The following is a 21,230-nucleotide window of genomic DNA, read 5'->3' as shown; positions in this document are numbered from 1 at the left end:
TATAAAATAATTACGAAGAATTTCATGACAAAGTTAGTGTGATCTAAATTTGCTTGTCTTGAGCAATAATAAAACCCTGACTGCAGTACTTTATCTGCAGTTGTGTAGAGACTCACATGTGCTTAACTTCAGGCATGTGTAAGATGTCTTTAGGGAAGAGACACAGAGTATTGGTAATGCTGCACTCTAATCCAAAAGGCTTTCTACCAGCGGTTCCTTCCCATAGGTTGTTTCAGTCATTTCGACAACTGTCAACTGAAAACTAATATCTGTTTTTCATAAACATTTTCTTGAGGTTATTGCAGTGTGAAACCACATGTTTTCTTAATAGTCAGGTTTTCTTTCATGCCAGTGACGTTGCTGCCTTTGTAATAAGACTGTAATTTCATTGTAATAGCATTCATGAACTCATACTAGATGCATTTTAAGCCTATTTTAACGTGAGAGATGAACAGAGCTGGACTAGAAGTTAGGTTTGGATCACAGCCTTCCCTTTTCCATCTAATTTTAAACAGCTTTGTCATCCACTGTGATGGCTTCAGCCGCCTTATTCATCCCCTTAGTGCTGCCACGACACAACTCGTGTTGTCTTCGGAGGAGCAAATCGGTGGAGAGGAGACCGTTACCCTGCTGGTGATCCTCCTTGTCCCAACAGTGTAGGAAGGGCAGCAGAGCTAATGTGTGTCTGAGGGTAGTGAAGGGGTTTTCCAGGAGGAGACTTAAGAGGTTACGGAGATCAGAGCATTTAATCATAACTGTGAAAGATGACCGTGTCCCAGGAGAGGAGGAAGAAGTGGAGGGAGGCCCCTCACTGACTGCTGCGGTGGCAGAGCTTCCCCGGGCCGGGTCAGGGTGGCTGATGGCAGGAGGGTCTGCGGGCGCTGGTGTGGACGGGGAGGAGCCCTCCTCAGTTCCATCGCACGCGGCGGGGTGTTTTTGCCTGCACGGTTCTGTTTGCCTGTAGATGTACTTGTCCTGGAGAACAATGATATACCTGTGATTAACTGTGGGAATTAGCAAGAAGCTCTGTGCTCCTCTGCGCTTTGTAACGCTGTAGCTTTGTTTACCTTGGAAGAGCTGGCAGTTCTCGGGGGATTTGTTGGGACCTTCTGGGCACTAAGAAAATACAAACAACTGAAACCGAAATGACACTAAAGTTACATGTGTGACCTTGGCATCGAGTGTAGAGCCATTTTTAAGAGGCGGTATATATGTTTTTTTAAGGAAAGGCTGTAAGAAGTAGAAGTTGTTGGCCTAAGAAAAGGCTGAATGAAGATAGGAGTGAAGTGCTTCTTGCATGTATTAATGAAAGGCTGATGCAAAGAGAGGTGTAACCAGTTTCTCCAGCTCCACTGGGATGAGAGCGGGCTTGCATCAAAGTGAAGGAGCTGCCAGTTAGACATAGGAGAACCTTTCTAGCCATGACGTTAGAGAAACACTGGGAGGGAATTGCCTGAGAAGGCTGGAAGACCCTTCTGGGGGTCGAGATTCTGTGAACTTCTGCTGAGAATGGCTTAGATGTTCTTAATCCTCAACATGGATTAAGATGGATTTCTCCACGGAGAAAGATGGATTAAATGATCTATTGAATTGCCGTCCTTTCTGTTATTCTATACAGAGGTAATTTATGAGGCACTGTTGATGCATTTAATAAATTCCCTTGCTAGGTCCTTTTGTTCTTTCTAATAACCAAAAAATGCAAAATACGCAATGTTTTTCAAACATCTCTTCTAAACATAGCTTTTCCTTCAAAACGAGGGGAAAATTATTTCTACATAAAAATCTTGCCACATGAAATTGTTATTTTTCTTGGCAACTTTTCTTTCCAGTGATTCACTGATTCCCTTCAAGAAAAGACAACTAGATAAAACTCTAAGGATAACCAAAGCAATGTGCGTAGCAGCAGAGTAAGAGCTGAAATGTCAGGACGTGTAAGGAAAAAGTAAAATCTGGCGTAACGATCCGATACAGAGATCTGGTCCCTGCACCTGAAGCCTGCAGTGAGGAGGGAGGTTAAAGGCAAACGAGTTTGGTTTCTGTAGTGGTGGTGGGATCAGAAGTTACGGTGCAGCAGCGGGCTCTTCGTCCGCAGAAACAAGAAGCCAACACCTGCTGGGTCTCCTGTTAACGTCCCGTCCCCGTGGCGGTAACAGCGCAGCACCTTCCCTTTGAATGTGGCTCTCCTTGATTGTTTCATCTTCTGCAAGGGAGAGCGATACTCCGAACGTAATCCTGATTCTGTGAAAAGATAGCAAAGCAACTTAAAAAACATCAGTAAGGACCATTTCTTCCCTTTCCTAGTAGACATGTTGAAACGCAGAGTGAAAAGAAGCTCCAACCTGTGATTCCTCCCCTGTTCCTTTGGCGTGCTTTACGATGTAGCTGCAGAGATCCTTGGGATTGCCAGCGGAGGGGAGGAGGTGGTGTGAGGCCAGGAACCTCCAAGGGTATGGGAAAGGATGGGCATTCTCCTTCCCTCCACAGTCACACAAATAAGCTTAAAACGGTGCATTAAAAATTAAAATCGGTGCATTAGATCACCCTTTTAATTGCTGATTTACAGAACTAGAAGGAAAACCTAATCTGTAACCTCCAGGCCCTCAAATTTTATTTAAAAAAAAAGAAACTACAACTGAACCTAACTTTCCTCTTTACTTCAAATGTAATTTTTTAATTTTGAAGTGCCATGTCAGTCTTGACTAATAGTTATAATAAAGAACTATTCAGCTAGATCACTGACGATGACCACATTTCTATCACCTGGCACTAGGAAATACTTTGTGCGATGTAGGCACTTTCTTTTAGCGTGCTGCTGGTTCTCCTGCCCATCTCTGTCACCTGGCTGATCCACCTCTAGTAGCTCAGAGACATCCCCATGATACTGCACTAAATGTGGCTGCTTTACTCAGAGAGCAGCATGTTAAAAAAAAAAAAAAAAGGTGAATTCCACCGGGTCGAGCAGTGAATGGTTAGTTGTATGTGTCCTCCCCAGAACGGGCATGCTCAGTCTAATGTCGCTGAAGCAGGAGTTACAAAGGCGGAGCGTTTCCCTGCCACCACAGGTACATCTCCAGGCCCGTGTCACTCCCCTGGCCTTTGATGTGTGCCTTCAGTGCTCCAGGCCCTTGCTCTGATCCCCCCAGCTGGCGCTGGATACAACCCAGGCATCACAAGGCTGGGATTAAAATGCCAGTTTCATTGTTGGCAGTTCTGTCGGACGTAATGGAATAAATCTTCCCCTCCCTGAAGAGCCTCTGGATTTCTACGTACAGTACTGATAAAGCAACGATCAGTGAGGCTCTGTGTACTCAATTACTAGCGAGACTCTACAAAAAACATGCCACTTGCTTCCAGTCTGGGTTAGTCTTCCGTAACTGATATGTTGGGTTTTTTTTTTTCCCCATCATTCTCACTGCCTGGTCAGATTGCATGCTACTAAGTGAGGTATTTTACAGAAATCTACCACATTATTACTGTCTTTAAGCTACCTTCATCAACAGCAACGCTAAGATAAATTGAATTTATCATAAGCCCACAGTGATATGCATTATATTACTCTCCTTAATTATTTACTAATTGGATTCTCTATTAACCATTCCATTAACTTTCTCTAGATCCACATCACACTCACGAGCTTGTAATTATCTCATTCACTTCTAGAAATGCCCTTAGGTTTCCTCAGGGCCTCTAGAGCTGCCGTAGTTTCCCAGCACACTGAAGAAAGGGTGCGTGTGTCCCCCAGCCAGCCCTGCTCAAATAGCTGGGTACAAATTACAGGGAATTGCGAAGATGGAATTACAGACCTTAGCATCAACTCATTAACGTCATCCTAAATTATTCTTGATATGGAGCTATTTAATAGTCTCGGCTGTACCAAACATCTGTCTCTTCCCAGATACACACAGAAGTGCTCACTGATCTCTTTTTAACAGTTACTAAAGCCACGAGTTCCCTCCGGTAACGAATCGCTATCAGAATTCCTGCAGCTTTGGTTTACTCAGGAAAAAAAAAAAAAAATCTTACTCCTTTTATTCCTATCCATATTGGCAGTAGCTTGTTCTTTGTATCTGTTTTTCTTGATTAAACTTCTACGTTCTTAACCTCTGGCTTATATTCAGTATCCTTTTCTTAGGCAATTCTAACTTTACGTCTGCTTGGTGTTTTAATACGATAATCCTTCTGAAAAAAGGTGGCACCTTTTTCAAACAGGTGTGATGCTCAGAGAAATAATCTTAATTAGCATTCATAGTTTGCTTCATTTTTTGGTTTTTTCCTCACCATGTTATGGTTTCTGATTGTTTTCCCCTTGGAAGAACTGATGATTTTAAAGCTACAGTGGGTTGGGTGTTAATCATGCTTGCAGATACCAGTATAACCTGTCATGATTCCGTGTACTAAAGTTACACTGATTTTTAGGTTTGTGGTCTGTTGTTTTTCATATGCTAAGATGACTTCTTAGAGAATCTGCTTGTGCCAGACACAACATTTTTTGTTAGTGAGAAATCTTTTGTCTCTGAACGCTTTGTGGATAACACTGTGTCTCCGCTCCTGTGCCTACATGTTACTCAGAATTTAGTTATTCGTGATAAGGTTTTCACCCGCTCCCCTTTTTTTTACATGCAGGTGCAATTGTCTTGGGATTTTAATTTGATTCAGTAGATCGTAGCAGACACATATTAATAAACCATATTGATATGCTGATTTCATAAGTGCTTGGCATCATGTTGCTGTCAGAAAAAAAAAGTGTAATTTTTTTACATAAATTGCCACTTTCTTTTCTCCAAGTTGCTCCTTTATTATTTTTTTACAACCCAAGAATGAGAGTCACCCCACCAGCTTTCGGTAGCACCACCTAGGCTTTCTGGTTGATAGCCCAAGCTCCCAGTGGTGCTGTACAAACCAATAAATTACCTCTTCATTATTCTCTGGTGGCCACATGACTTCAGGATGCTGAAGGCTTTATCCGTGCAGTGTCAGTCAGCAGTAGCAGTGACGAGAGGGTGGGGTACCAGGCGTTCCGACTGATGTTGATGACAGTACTTGTGTCGGGACAGAGCCTCTGCAGTGTAGAACGTGCAGCTGGTGATGCTGGATCAAGGTGGGCAGAAGATGTGTTTGGGCTCACCCAGCTGTGGGGCTGTTCTGCAAAGAACTAGGATAGCCTTTCTGTGATGACTGCCAGCCAAACTGCATCACATCTCACCCTCATTTCTAGGAAAACAAGAAACAATAATCCCATAAAGTGCTCTGATTCTAATGAAAAGACATTTTTTTGAGATATTTCCAACCATCTCAGTTGCTCGACCCACTTTCTGAGCGACTGCACCCTCTAATGGGGTAAAACAGATTGACTTTCAAAGCAGCCAATTTATTTTTGTATTGTTTATATCCTTCTAGTCCTTACAGGCATAATGCAACAGTCCATTCTTGTGACAGTAAAACAAGCACAGTTTTGCTGAATGTAGATTACAGGGGAGGTGTGAATATCCAGTCAAGACTTTATGTGATTCATCTCTACTCTGGGTTAATGAGAAGTGTGTAAATAGCTGTGTACATTCATGGTGAAGTGAGAGAGACATGTTAACAGAAACATAGAAAGGACAGAAAAACGTTGTGGGTTGGGGTTTTTTTTTTTCCTTATTGTGTGGAGCCATCTCATTTTACCAAAGCTTTGTGGGGAAGTAGAAGTTTGAACAATGAAAACGAGATGAAACAGACATTTAACCATGACACTTCATCTTGTCAAACAGGTAATTCTCTAATGGACCAATGAAAGCCGACGATGACAAGTTGTGGTCAACAGTCTTTGAATGTGCTGATGGTTCTACTGTCATTACTCTTGTCAGCAGGTAACTTTTATACTTTGAATTTATCTTTCACCGATGTGTACCACGGGGGAAGAAATAGTTGCCATTTTAATACCGGGTTCCTACAAAACAAACCAGATCAAATGAATTGTTACTTGAGTAATAAATAAACAAAACCTCTTTTATTTAAGAACTGGGAGCTGGAATTTGAAACGTAATTGAAAATTCAGTTGAAGAAGGAAAAGGGGATGGGACACTGGCATGGTACAGCAGGCTAAACATTTAAAAGAAACAAAGCTACTGTTTTGATATGGGAGTTTTTCAGCTCCTCTAAAAGTAAAAAACAAGCTCTACACCGCCGTGCAATCCAACCATTTTGATAAATAATTGTCTGTTGGAAGCAGAGCAGGTCAGGTTCCAGTTGTGAGTTTTTATATGTGCACACAAGAGGGTGTAAGCATGGGAAGGGTTGACTTTGGAACTTTGGCTGGTTTTGAGATGAATACGTGTTAGATACAGAGTAATTCTTCTCGTGTGTGTGTGTGTGTGTGTAAGGAAAATGTGTGATGGCATGGCACACCAATATTATGTTATTTTCCTGAACCTAAAGAACTGGCTGGACCGGGGAGTGGTTCCAGGGATTTTTCTCCTGATGCTTAGTAGAGCTGCCCTAGATGTTAGCTACTAGCCCACAGAAAGGATTTGTGCAGAAACCTGTCAGCTGTCAGACTGAGAATTACTTGAATGATTATGATGCGCTATGAGCTATGATTACTACCTGCATTTGTTCTTCAGGAGTTGTTTATGACATTAAGGTTTTCTGTAATTATGAATGAATATTGTAAAAAATAATTAAAATGGTTCTGAGTCCGAATAGATTTGATCCTATGAATTTTTAATTTCCAGTACAGCCTCTTTTATCCTCCATTCTTGCAGCACTTCTTAATCCAGAATGATATTTGTTTTCCATCACTGTTCCTTATTCCCTTGCACTACATCACATGCCTAACCACCATACTTAAAACTTTGCCAGGCATTATGTATCTTAAAATATCCTCGTGCTCCAGTGAGAGTTTTTACTACTCTGTCTGCATAATGCCTAATCCAGTCAGTGTTAGATCCTCATCAATTAGTTCAAATGTGCATTTTGTTGCCCACGGTCTCACTGCTTGTTTGCAAGTGTTCAAGTTGATTCTCGCTAACGGTCCTCCATTATTTAGCATCACTGACACAGTACTGTTGCTAGCAGTGTTGTTACATTACCAACTAGACTACTTCTCTGCCTAATGATAAAGTCCTGTTTTCCGTCAGAGTCCTTCCACCGCGGTCCCTGGGTCCGGCGCTGTAACGTAACCACCTTCCTCCAGGTCACAGAATCAGCCACAGGGGTTGTAGCAGCTGCTTTCTTGTTTTCCATGTTCAAGTCATTTCATTCACGCGTTTCCCTGGCGCGTGAATGAAACCAGTTATTGAAGAAGTCTTCAGTGAATGTGTCGCAGCGATCAGACATCACAAAGCTCGTCCCGTTGCTCCAGTCTCTTCTGTTGGTTTTTGTTTTCACACCTTTACCACTCTTTGTAGGGGACTTCTACTAGATATCTCCCAAGATCCCACTTCTCCAGCCGTTTTCCTCAAGGGGGTGTAAACGCCTGTGTCCCAGCTGAATGGGACACGGGTTACACCTCGTGTGCAGATCGTGGTCGGCTGCTGCTGTTCCCTCAAACACTTGTTCCCTCAAACCCAGACTGAAAGCGGGTGTTCTGGTATTTCTCTCTCTTAAAAGAAAGGTGCTGCCTCTGAAGTGGAATGTTTATATTTGAAGCTAATCACATATAACTTTTACTTCTTACATAATTTATCTATTACCACCACAACCTATTGTCTTTGTAAACGTGTACTTTATCTTCTCGTTGCTCCTTGGCTATCCGTATTTTATTATCTGACATCCACTGTTAGCATGTAGAGTACAGGCTTCATCTGAAATCATCACAAGCCTTTCATGCCAGCCTAACTCTGCTCCTTGGGGAATTTTTCTACTGACATCTGTAGGAGTGGGTTTAGGTCATTGCTAACTCACACACATTTTACAGGATGAAATTTATTATTTATTATTTTGCAGCCAGCCTGAATGTAATTTTTTTGGTCCAAAACAGGTCAGCTTCCAGAAGGGAAAACTACTGGCTTCATGCAGTGAGAATGACAGAGGACAAAAAGGCTGCTACTCTCACTGGAATAATACAAACATTGTTTTTAAACTGAGCTGAAATGAAAATCTAATGGCCAGGCTCCTTTTGAGTTCCCTAGATTGACAGAATTCTGCCTGTAAAAAACCAGGCTTTACTTCCCAAGGCTTTGAGATACTAAGATTCAGAATCTTAGTACTGAATTTCTAAAATCTGTATGCGTGGTTGAAAACTGCACTTCGGCAACTGGCAGTGTCCCCGCGATTGGCTCCAGGGGCAGAACGAAGGTGAGGGCACAAGTGACAGAAGCGATCCCAGAGCGGCTCTTCTGGGGTCTTCGTTGGGCCAGACCAGGAGACAAGCAGCCATGGTGGCAGTGCAGCAGAGGTGGCATGTACCAAGGTCCTGGCTCGGGGGGAGGATGAAGTTGGGCAGCTTTAGCTGTGGGGGTAGGAAGGAGATGCAGTTGCCTGACGTGGGCAAAATCCTCTCCGGGCAGAGGCAGCGCTGGACAGAAAGGCTCCGGGTCGGAGTTGGTAGGCTGTGGCTCCATTTAAAAAAAAAGGATGAAAGTGGATTGAGAATGCTGAAACCTGAGAGGGATTTTCTTTCAGTGCAGCTTTAGGGTTTGTGAACACTCACTAGTCACAGAAGGAATGCACAGGAAAAGGAGGAGCAGCCCACAGCCATGCAGGACCACCCCTTCTGACCGCTGGCTCGTAGGTTTGCTTTGCAGTCATGCTGACGCTTTCATTTAAGGGACTGAAATACATTTATAAAATCAAGAGATGACAGCAAGGCTTATATTAACAAGCAAAACCTGACAGATTATTTGCACATGATAGTATTTTTACCTTGAAGTAGGAAATGAACGTCCATATAGCAAAATCATCAGAGGATCTCCACCGATTGGCCCTGTCCTAAGTAAAATGCATACGTGTGAATATTCCTCTGGATCCATATGGAGAGCTTCTAAGGACCAGCCGTTCTGAGAGCCTTGGGGCTTTAAAAATTTAGTAGCTAAATAAAAAATTTAATCAGCATTACACAGATCTCTAACTGTGAACAGATATGGAAGTAGCGGTTCAATGTACACTGGCTGTTTACTTTTTAACGTGGATAAGTCTTAAGATGAGCTTAAACCAGTCATGTGAAGCGTGACAGACTATTCTCTTCTCAAAATCAGTAGGAGCAGAGATAGGAGCATCTGTGTCACTTACCTGTGCAGTGATCCTTTTCAGAAATAGTACGAGAATTTGCACAGGCGACTCCACTTCAGAAACAGCTGCCATCTTTGCAGCGGAAAACTTAAGAGCCTTTCAGATACGTTGCTTTTATCTGAAGTATTTCTGTAGAAATAAGGCTCTTTGATCCTCAGGATTTAACCAAAGTTATTTTCAGGAAAAATGCTTTAAAAAATAATTATACTTTGTTAGATCTCTGATTCTCAGAGAAGCAAAGGCAGCAAGTAAGACTACACAGATTACAGTAAATTGATACCGCTGTGTACTAGGTCTGGCTGGGATGGGGTTTGTTTTCTCCACAGCAGCCCATTTGCTCCTGTCCTCCAGGCTGGTGACCAGAAGAGCGTTGGGGACACACCAGTATTTTAGCTGTTGCTGAACAGCCTGGACGCAGGGTCCAGGCTGCTTCTGTTTCTCATTGTGCACCCCAGCGAGGAGGTTGGGGTGGGCAGGAGCCTGGCAGGGGGCTCAGCTGGCCCAGGTGACCCAGAGTGGCCAAAGCGACACTCCAGTCCAGTCCAAAGGTAACAGCATGCTCAGCAATAAAACTGGGGTGGGAGTTGATCCAAAAGTTGCTCAGAATCTGGCTGGGCATCAGTCTGCCAGTAGTGAGTGATTGCTTTAGCATCACTTGTGGCTCGGGTTTTTTTGTTGTCGTTGTTGGGGTGGGGTTTTTTTTTCTTATTTATTAAACGGACTTCATCTTGACCCATGAATTTTCTCACTTTGCCCTTCTGATTCTCTCGCCCATCCCACTGGGAGGGGGAGTGAGCAAGCAGCGGCGTGATGCTTAGCTGCCTACCAGGGTTAACCCACCACGTACCGACTACCAAATCGAGCCTGCAGCTCCAGCACCGTGTTTTGCTCTTATTTGTGCATTTATGTTAATCACTGACACACATTTTACTATTTAAGGATTTGCTTAGGACTACATTTTGTTACAGACATCACTCCTCCTCCGACTTGATGTTATCTTCGTTCTCTCTTCATTCTGTAGTCAACCTTTCCCCAGAGAAGCCTGGGGGCTTGTAAAATGGGCAAAGGACTCATCTAGGGGTCGGGGGACACTTTCACATGTGCCGTTAAGTAAACCACTCTGCAGTGATGAGCAGGCTAAACTTCTGTGGGTCCTGTAGCCCTCTGGTGCACTCTCGCAATGCACTGTCTCTCAGAGCACCGAATAATTTCAGAAGCATGGGCATTTCTTTATGAAACATAAAGAACTAGTTTTAGTTCTTGTATCATGTGCTAGATGTAGGTGCAAGCCAGGTGTAACCTTACAGGGCTGCTGTTCAGTTGTGGTAGATTAACACGGGTGTAATTCACCGAAGTTGTAGTAATAACAAAGGAAAAATGGCATTTTTCCTATGTTGTTTTCCCAAAAAATTACATATTTGCAAAGCTAGTTCTAGCCATGAATATCTTCCATTAAAATGTCCTAAACTTGAAACCATCATCTGTACTGGAGGCATCAAAAATTACTGACATGTAGGTAGTTGTAATAATGTAACCTTTAAAAGGAAAAATCAGTTAATAAATCTTTAGCCATAAAAGGCCTTATACCTGCATTTGGAAAAAAATGATGATTCTGTTGATAATGTATGATGAACAAAATCTGTGTTGCACTCTGAGGCTTTGCAGGTAGCAAAGAAAATTTTTTTTCCTTTGGAACAGCTGGTAAAGGGCAGATATTCCAAGGAAGGAGGAGAATGTCAAGGTGGTTGAAAAGTGAGGACTGTTAAACTGATCAGGTCAGATTAGTTATATCTTCTCCACGGCTGTAACTCAAGTAGGACATACATTAAAACATCTAATTCTGCTGTGAAATCTTTAGGTTCAATGAAAGTTATCCTTCATCTGGAGAGGGAGAAAACTGGACAAGGTGGGGAGAAAAAACCCAAACAGATATTCAGGACATAATCAACCCCTAAAGGAGAAGAATGGAAAGGCATTTTGCTTACTGGAGAGTTTATTGCAGAGTTTTTTCAATATAGCACATCTGCATCTTCCTATGAAGCACCCGCAGCTGGCCGTTTATCAGGGGAGGATTCGATGGGTGCTCTTCTGCTGAATACTGTAAATAAAAATACCATGGATAAACATCACTCTTGAAAGTGCAGTGCTGCACTGTGAAGGCTACCCCTTCACTTGCATTTATTATGTCAATAATAAGGCTGACGTTCTGTTTGTTGACATTGGACATAGACTCTCCCCTTTTCCTAGTCATGATGGCTAGTGGGAGTACACACAGGGTGCGGCATGTAACACACCCCTGCAAGCTGGTGTCAAACATCTACAGAACCCTTAGGGACCTTTGTGGGTGCCTGCCCACGTGCATCTCATGCCATTTGAGTCACCTTCGATCATCCACGTGTGCACCAGAGCTACAGGAGACCTCCATCTCCTCCACTGGAAGCTGGAGACCAGGCAGAACAGCCTGGGGAAACCTTAGGTGGCACTGGAGACCGGTACTGAAGTGACTGAATCATGCTCCTGCTCTTGTTGGAACTCAAACACTTAGTTAAAAGTTCAATTCAGTTTGTGAGTTCCTGCCATGCCCCATGTCTTCCATTATCTTCCAGATTTAACTTTTTCCAAAACCAAATGATACGTAGGTGGTGGGACAGAGTGCAGCCTCGGCAAGTTTCCCCTTGGTGGAGAAGTGGGAGGAGTGGCTGATGGGCCACGGCTCTGTGCCGCTACCCAGAGGGACTGGGACAGCCTGGAGAAAGGGGCTGACAGGATGTCAACTCCCCGTTTCTCGGGATGACAACTCAGAATCACCGATTCCCAGGTCAGGATTCAGGTGAAACGACACCAGGCATCCTTCAACTCGCAAAACTCCGTTTTTATTTTCTCCCTACAGATATTGGGTGACGCTTTGTCAGGAAGCCTCTCAACCTCCGCAACAAGCAGTAAACTTCATAACATACACCGACAAGCGTTACGGCATCCGCTGACCGGTGGCAGATCTTTTGCCCAAACAAGACTTAAACATGTCCTGGCAAATCTTAAACGTGTCCCAGCAAACCTTGCCCTATACGCAGGGTTACAGGGATAGAGAATGAGGGAGAAAGAGAAAAAGTGAGAAAGACAAAAAAGAGAGATCTCACCAGTCCTGGTCCCATCATTGGTCCAGCCAGCCCAGGGGTCTGGTTCCAGAGGGACGCAGCCACCCGGGCTTTGACTCCTGCCTTTTTATAATTCTTTGCCCCTCCTCTGGGCGGGCACTTGGACTCATTAGGCTAATTAAACATCATGCACAATCTGTGCTTCTGGAATTCTCCTTGCTTTTGGTGCACACACAGTTTGTACCTTCAGATTCTTCTGGAAATATGTTGGTGGGCTTGGGGGTGGTTGGGGAGTTACTGCCCCCTCCCTGCAGGTGTGACCATTGTCTGACCTCTCCTGTTGGTGTAGGCGTCATGAAAACGGCTTCTCTCATGGTGCTTTACAGTCGCTCAGGATGGGGAAGTTCAGCCCCAGGAACGTGTGCTCCCACCTCCTGGGACCCCTCCTCTCGCCGCATCTCCCTGCCCCGACCTGCACAGCCCCGGCCTTTCCACAGAAACCGTTTCCTCACCAAAGTTCTTTATCGAGCGTTTGAGACATTAAGTCGAGTTTCATTGGACTGTCACTGAGGACTGGGCTTCCCAGTACGAGAGAGGTGGGAGCTACTGGGGGGAGTCCAGCAAAGGGCCATGGAATGATGAGTGTGACTGGAGCATCTCTCACGTGAGGAAAGGCTGAGAGAGCTGGGGCTGGTCGGTCAAAGGAGGAGAAGGCTCAGGGGCATCTTATCGATGTGTATAAATACCCGAAGAGGGGATATAAAGAAGACTGAGCCAGGCTCTTTCAGGTGATGCCCTGTGACAGGACCAGAGACAATGGGCATGAAGTGAAAGAGAAAAGGTTCCCTCTGAACGTCAAGAAACACTTGTTCACTGTGAGGGTGACTGAGCCCTGCCAGAGGCTGCCCAGGGAGGTCGCAGAGTCTCCATCCTTGGAGACCAGAAGCTGCTTACGCGTGGTCCTGGCAACGGGCTCTGCTGGAGCAGAGGGCTTGGACCATGTGACTCCAGAGGCCCCTTCCAACCACAGCCACTGAGTTTTTTCAAAACTTAATCAATCCTGGAACGCTTTCCTTATTGCTGTGTTAATTAAGGGGGAGCATGGGGGAAGTAAGTCCTTGTTCAGACAAATGCACGTTCATGCCATTACACGCTTTGTAGATTTTATGACAGAATTTGAACATGCAGATTTGTTGCAAGAGTTACAGAGGTTTTGAAAACCAAAGACCAAAGAAAGACAATTTCTTTACTGATTATAGCATCCTCAGGTTTGGAACACACAGTTTTCCCAGGCAGGGCAGGAACAGATAAGTAATTAGTTTTCTCAGTATCTCTCTTCCTTTAGAAATAGCATTCTTCTAGCACTTTCAGTTCCTGACTGAATTAATCTACGAAAGGATTTTCTCTTTTGTTAAAGTAATGATGACAGTTGTGTGTATGTGTGCATGCCTCTGTGTGTGTGTAGATATATATAAAGTGGTTTAGAGTGGTTTTCCTTCACTCCGAGGGCGGTACAAGTTACCTTGTTTTCTCTTCAGTTCAGTGCTCTGCTTTTTGTTCCGGGCTCCCTCTGTACACACAAAGAAAGAAGTAATCTCCACTGTCACAACCCTTAAAATGTGAATAGACCTACAGAAAGAGAGAGGTTATTGACATTAATCTATTTTATGAAATTGAGAAACAAAACTGTTAGGAATAGGCTTTTTTTGAGAAACATAGAAAGAAATGAGGATTGGCTGGGTAAGTGCACAGATGCACTTACAGATCAAGAGGGACTATGTGCAGAGTTAAAGCTAAATCCATGCAAGTCATTTTCTGTAACCTCCTGTACCGGTAAAACTGGTACAAAAATCATACACCAAGTCACAAGGGTTAATTCTGCCAGTTCAAACATCCTTTATTAATGGATGTAACCTCATGGAGCGCAGCTACCCACAGCATGGCTCTGCCTCTGTTCTCTAATCGGAGTAGAAACGTGTCCCTGCTAAGAATGTTCAGAGTCTTGACTTCTCCATTTCACTCTCCTCAGAGCGTAAGGCCTCTGGGGGGGGGCTCTACGGTACGTGTGATCTTAAATGATGCCCCAAGGCCGCCCGTAACACAAACTGTAAATCAGCTGCGGTGTTGGCAGCGTGCGGACCCAAATCTTGTCTCTTACAGACCAAGCGGGAGGTCGCGTGTGGTTGCTCACGACCGTGCTGGGAGGGCTCTGTCTCCTGCCCCTCTGCTTGGGGAGGCTTCCAGATGGTTGCAGAGCTTCCAGCACAGAGCTGTTGGCAACCAGTGGGCTCAGAGCGTGGTCAGAGAGCTTGTGTCTGCCCACAAAGAGGGAGCCACCGTGTCTGTCACCACACTCACTCACAACAATCAGCCTCAGGTCTGCTTTCACAGAATATATATGGAGAGCTGGTTGTTGTATTGTTTTTTTTTTAACCCCAGGAAAAGTGCTGGTGAAATCAGTGGGACGTATTCCCGTAAAAAAATGCCCTCAGTGCTGCAATAAACACTTTACATGAGAATTTAATAAAGGAGAAATGTAAGAACTCCCAGCAATAGCTGTATTTCTCTCAGTTCTATCTGTTTGCAGATTCAAAGTTGTTCAGATCCGTTTCAGTGTTTTGCAATTACTATTTCTGGCAGAATAATCCCTGTCAAAGAATGACCTTTACAGTAGAGAAGACATTTTCTGTCAAGAACAGTGACTGTAAATCAAGGGCCATCAAACTTTTAGGGCAGTTTTTACATAGACTTTTTGTTTTTATGAAGCCATCCCAGGAGAATCAAATGTGGACATTGTTGGGTGTTTATAGATATCCATATATTTAGAACAGCAGTATGGAAATGTTTCCCTAAATATTTTTATGCTTCTTGGCATGGAGGGCATTTCTTTCATAATATAAATAATAGTAATCAGAAGCATAGTAACAATAATAGTCCAAATACAACAGGAGGCCAAATACTGTAATCTTTTAGTGCTAAATGTTATGATGTTGAAAGTTCTGAAATATTCATGTTTTTCAGAAACCAAACAATTGTTTAAGCCTAACCAATGAAAAATTGTAGCTCGGAACACAGAGATAACAGAAATGACTCACAAAGTCAATATTGTTCTTTGTTTTACAGTGTTGTCTGCACATTTTCGGGTCTGCGAGCCATATACGGACTACAAAGGTCGCTACCACTTTGGTTTTCACTGCCCCCGTCTTTCTGACAATAAATCTTACATCTTCTGCTGTCACCATAACAACACGGTATTTAAATACTGCTGCAATGAGACAGAATTTCAGACTGTTATGCAGATGAACTTAACAGGGAATGCAGATGGATATATGCATAAGTAAGTAAATGAGTTCTAAAGTACTCTTCACCAAACTGTTCCTGCTCTAATAACATAGTCTGAGGTGTACTTAATGATGGAAGCAATTAGAATAATTGCACATGCAGAAAAACATTACTAAAAGGTTTTTGCTGTTACGGAACTCTTAAGAGAACTGATGTTTTATCTTTGCTTTGACATGGGCTATAAAGATTGCCAGGAGAGCCGGTAAAGCCGCGTAGAATTGAAACAAATATAAAGTTACACAGAAAAGTTAGAAAAGTCTCTCCCGGGACTCCAGTCTGATTCAAACTGTGTTTAAATGGGTATCACTAAAAATAAACTCCAAAGCTGTCCCTAAAGGCAGAGAGGGAGGGAGTTGACGTTTTCCGTATCAGCCCAGACGCTCTGTTCTGAATCTCTGATGTTTCGGATGTAAATCTCTTGTAATCACTGACCTTGGGGAACAGAAGATATTTTTCTTAGATACCAAAACCGTATGGTCTCCTTGCCTGTTACCTGAGATACTTCCATGTGCTGCTGGGGCCCATCCTCTAAGGAAAGGTCAAGTAACTTTTTTTTGTAAAGAACCAGTCAGCAGCCAGTAGATCCCTGTTACTGATCACCGATGCACGATGACAAAATCTCCACTTGTGGCCCGTCTCCTGTGTCGGATTTGACGTTCTGGCCACACTAACCAGCTGTGGCGTCTCCTGGTGCAGAGCACAACTGATGGAAACCCCCAAGGTCAAACTCTGATCTGTCTGCCTTCCCCTGCCGTTTTGTTCTGGTATCCAGCCCCTCCAGGGCAGGGAAGGGGCAGATTAAAAACGACTGGAATTGGCAGTCTCTTGGGGTTTTTTTGTTGACAACAAGGTTTTTAGCGTTTTCTTCTGCACTGCAGAAGTGGGTGTGTGTCCTTCATTCCTGTGGAAGCCGGTGCAGGGCGGCCAGACCCGTGGTGGGTCTCAGGTGGCTGCGTGCGGCTGCGCCCAGCTCGTGGAGTCGGCAAACCGCCTCCTCCTTAACAACCCCTCCTCGTACGGCTCTGCCTGGACAACTTTGAACCTTGTTGTAGAAGTGGCATACTCTGACTTCGCAGGTGTTAAAGTGGAAATCACCTCCTGTGAAATCTGTGTTCTCTGTAGCGTAAAAAGATGAAAACAGGCTCTACCCATGTAAGAAACCTTTACATTAATGTGGGTCTGTGCTGTCTTGTTACTTGTAGCTGTGCCCTTGAGGTGAAATTTCCTCACCTTGACCTTTTAGTGCATCTGGGATCGTCATGAGAGGGTGTCAGAGAAGGGAGACACTTCAGCTCTGACATTCCCACGCAAAACCTTCCCTTTTCCCTGCCCTTTGCACAGATCTGGAAACCGGTGTCACCCTCACCGGGGGCTGCCTGGCTCTGCCAGCGAACGTGCCTCGGGGCAGGCGGGTGAAGTTTGCAGCCCAGTATGCCCAGTGCCCCGTGGCAGGCCTGCTCCCCACGCTGGCTCTGCTCCCCCTTTGTGCCGCGGGCGCGCTGGGACCCGGCCTGAGGGGGTCGGGGCACTCGGCACAGAGGGGCTCTGTGTGTAGGCACAGACGGAGCCAGGAACTGCTTCACGCTCAGAGTAATGGCAAGAGAGCCTCAGGAATGGGCTAGTGTGGCTCGTACCCCCAGACTGCCCCCGTCCTTCGTGCTGCTCACCGCAGATTCGCTTTCTTTCTCTCCTTACTGCTCTGTAAACCCTGCACCACGCTGCTGGGCAAGCAGGTGCCTAACGGCAGCTCCCTCACGGAGTGGGAGTCACTCACCACTTGCAGTTCAGCCAAGTAGAAAGCCAGTTCTTCAGGCTTTTTGCAGTGTCTCAGCAGCTGCTCCATGTAGCCCTGGCCAGAGGCTACCGAGGTAAGGCCCTTCTGTTCTTCCTTCTACCGAGGACCTGAAGTGGCCAGGGCGCTCAGCCGCTTCCCAGAGGAACAGGGACAGTCTGAGGGCAGAATATGCCCCGGGATGTAGAACATTCCCCTGCCTCCTGCACCCTGTGTTTGTGTGCCGACACCCCTGTGGAACTACACACAGGGCTGTGCATGTTACAGAGCTGTGTGGGAGCGGGTCCCCGGCAGGAAAAAGGTCACTCGGCATTCTATGAACTACAATATTTATTTAATGAAAATATTTATAGCATAGTGTATTATACTAGTTTTCATTTAGCAATCTTTTTTTTTTTTTTTAAAGTCACCTCTTTCAGTTCTGATGGAGGAAGATCCGCTTCTGTGGTCTTTGTAAGGTTCATGGTTGAGAGCTACCTGCGGAATATTTACCATACGTGTCTTCAGAATTTCCTGTGGACGTTAGCTATGTGCTGATCTTCTGCAAACACAGTAAAAAGCTTCTGGAAACGTACCTTAGAGAAGTGCAGGAGTAGAGCCGGTATTGCGTTTTGGGAACCTCCCTAAAGATCACTTCTGATAAATCAGTCAGGGAAAACGAAGAGACACCAACTTGCTGCATGGTGATGTGGTGAGACTGATGGAGGGAGAGAGATCTCCTCACCCTGAGCTCACTGAGGCTGGTAGAAAACTTCCTGATCATTTTAGTGTGCTGTGGAGAGGCAGAAAAAAGGGAAGCCTAGATGCCTACATTTAAAAGATTATGAAACGCCTCTTGCTTAACACACCCTGACTTTATTTAACATACGATAATTTCACTTTATTTGGCTTCTAATACATCCAGTGTTCACTTTACAGTAACAAAGTTGGGCCTTTGTTTAGATCTAATTTCACACACCACTGAAAAAAATTCTGATGAAACCTGTTTTACTGTGGCTGGGGAAAATGATTTAGGATATGGGAATAGCAGTGAACTGAAAAAACAGGATTATAGTTGTTAGGGAAGAGTGATTCAATATTATTAATTGGTTTATTTCAATATTATTATTTGGTTTATTTTTCCCCTTAGCCATTCTTGTGATCATCAAAACAAATTTCTTAGTTTATAATACAGTTGAGGGAAAAATTATTGAAGTGACTTCTTTGTCATGACACAGCTGAAAAAACACATTTATCTTCTACAGTCACACGATAACAACTGCAGCCAGGTTTATTTACATTCTTCCCATGACTATAACAAAAAATTTCTAGGTTTTTATAAGTGCAGAATGCCGAGCTATTGTATCTTTGCAATCATGCAGACTAATCAGTCCATAATATTTTTGACTGGGAGCAATTAATTTAGTATTAAATGTAGAAATACCGATGATGTCTAACAGACAAGAGAAGTTCTGCCATCCAAAGTATTTTTCCATAAAACTTTGTCTACTAAATTGTTTTAACTATTCTTAAAAATAATATTCACTTGAATCTAGTATTCATACTCTCTCAGATTTTTTATGGTACATGTTTTGGTGGATTATCAGCAGCACTGCTATGCCAGGGGTCCTCAGTCTGATCCTGGACGGTGCTGAGGCCGTCTGTAACGCACCCATGGTTTTCCTTCTCTCTCACGCCAGTTTTTCAGGGGGAATGGCTTCTGCACACCACGCTACAGCATTACACTGAAGGCACGGTGAAGATGGAATAGCATTACATTTCTCCATGTACATCATGTACCCTGCAGAGCTGGCATTTGCTTAAATATCTCCCAGAAAGTCATCTTTACAAGAAAGAAAAAGAAAAAAAAAAAATCAATTCCACTACCAACTGTGGCAAAAAGATGTAATTTAGCTGGGAAGATCTCTTAGGTACTACAATAAGAGGTTCTGCTGGAAAACACAGGATTGGACAAAGGCCTTGAGATAACAGTAAGAGCAAAATAGGGGGGAAAAAAATCACATTTAAAGCGTACATGCATAAACTGCACAGATTCCCTCGGTGTTAGAAGTACCAAGGCGTTTGCGAGGATGTAAGATTGCGTTTCCTTGGGGCAATACTTACAGAGTGTTACTACTGCAAGTAACAGCCCCATTTTAGGAGAATAGGGAAAGAAACAGCTTCCGTGGCCATCTGCTCACTTTAAACTCTGCAGATGCAGAATTCTGCTCACAGTTGTTTTGATTTGTTGGGGGTTTTTAAGCCTGAATTTCCAAATGAATTATTTTCTGTTCATGTGCTACATGTAAAAACCAACAGACTCTTCTAAAAAAAAAAAAAAAAAAAAAAAAGCCTGGTCCTAACCTGCTTGTCATCTGTCTCAAAATGTTAATGAATTAAATGGACAGAATCACATGGGTAAGAATAATAATAAAAGACCCTGTCTTTGCATTTGTGTGTAGGAATGTTAGAGGAATCTGAGCAGGATCCTGTAGATGGTAAAAGTATTTATTGTCTTTAGACTCCCTGAAGTCAGAGCGAATCTTTCCATTTACACAAGCTGGCTCTGTATCGAGGCTATACCATATAGACATCATATAAAAGATGAAGTATCTTAAAATAATGAGCAATTAAGCTTTTCTGATAGATCCGTGAATTACCCTGCCTCACAGAGAAGCTAAAAAGAAACTGTCTTGTAACTTTTACTCCAGGTTTAGCTGTTGTATTCGTGTGCCAGCAGCAGCAGAGGACTGGGCAACATCGCTTCAGAAATAATTTTCAGTGTTAATGTTGATAAAGCTTGTGCTGAACCTGAACTGAACCTCCAGACTGGCTGGCTGGAAGGGGCCGGAGCACTGGCGGGGCAGGGGGAGGGCAGAGGACACCCCCACACCAAAGCAGCTTCTTACACTTGATCCTCCCTGCGGGGGAACAAACCCCTATAATTTCAATCTTGGAATCTGTTCACACTTTTTTTTTAAATGGAAATGAAACTTCTGGCCTGCCACCCCAAACCGTTCTATGATTCTGTACAAAAGTACAGGAAAATCAGATTGCAAGATTAAATTGCTTTTACAATTAAATCCTTCGGTTCAGTGAAATGAGAGCAAGTCCTGGGAGTTTGTTGATTCCCAGTTCTTTTCTGTGTCTCCGGCCTTACTGTTATTCGGTTTATTTCAGATTGTTTATTTTCTAATTAAGACATCTTCTCAATTTGTAGGAAAGTTTTAATTTTTACTATAATTAGTACCCATCAGCAAAATTAATATTTTCTACCATCTTAATAGTTCGAGAAACAGAAAACATCAAAGTATGGAATTTCCCTCTGTGTACAAAACATACTACTTATTAATTTTGCTTGTGATTTTTCACAAGGCCCTTTTGATAGTGCTGTTGTCCCACTGTCTGTTAATTAAAGTAAAGCAGCCTTTTATTTTTGTACTTGTGAGAAACAGATGTTATTTAGAAGGAGCAGATGGATAACTCGCATATGGCATGATTAATAAATTGTTGCTTTAAACCATAGCACTTAAAATAGCTCTAATTTTTGCTAACCAAAATTTTGATGGGTGAAACTACAGACCTAAAATACAAATTACTTCGAGTTAACTACAAGAAATGTTCCTGCCTCTCATATTGCTGCCAAGACAAAAATACCATGTTTTGTAGTATTTCCATTCTTACTGTGGATTAAATACAGCTCATCTGTGTGTAAAATGGACCCTATTGGTGTTAATGATAAAAAGGAACAGGATTTGTTACAGTGAATTTCCTCCTGACTTCTCCAGCCTTCACTTCCCTTCTATTTATAT

At 43.5% G+C, this 21,230-nt stretch overlaps 1 protein-coding gene across 8 annotated transcripts in view; it reads left to right on the top strand.

Annotated features, from left to right (window-relative positions):
* Nucleotides 1-21,230, top strand: part of SHISAL1 (shisa like 1) — a 127,800-nt gene that overhangs the window by 77,324 nt on the left and 29,246 nt on the right. For all 8 annotated transcript variants that reach the window (XM_074901745.1, XM_074901744.1, XM_074901739.1 and 5 more), the window contains 2 exons: nucleotides 5,751-5,849; nucleotides 15,429-15,642. In XM_074901745.1, the coding sequence (XP_074757846.1) occupies nucleotides 5,783-5,849; nucleotides 15,429-15,642 (281 nt within the window). In that variant the 5' untranslated portion in view covers nucleotides 5,751-5,782. The remainder of the gene's footprint in view (nucleotides 1-5,750; nucleotides 5,850-15,428; nucleotides 15,643-21,230) is intronic.

Source organism: Athene noctua, chromosome 3 (genome assembly GCF_965140245.1).
Source record: "Athene noctua chromosome 3, bAthNoc1.hap1.1, whole genome shotgun sequence".
NCBI classification, from domain to species: Eukaryota; Metazoa; Chordata; class Aves; order Strigiformes; family Strigidae; genus Athene; species Athene noctua.
This window is presented reverse-complemented; position numbering and strand designations above follow the sequence as displayed.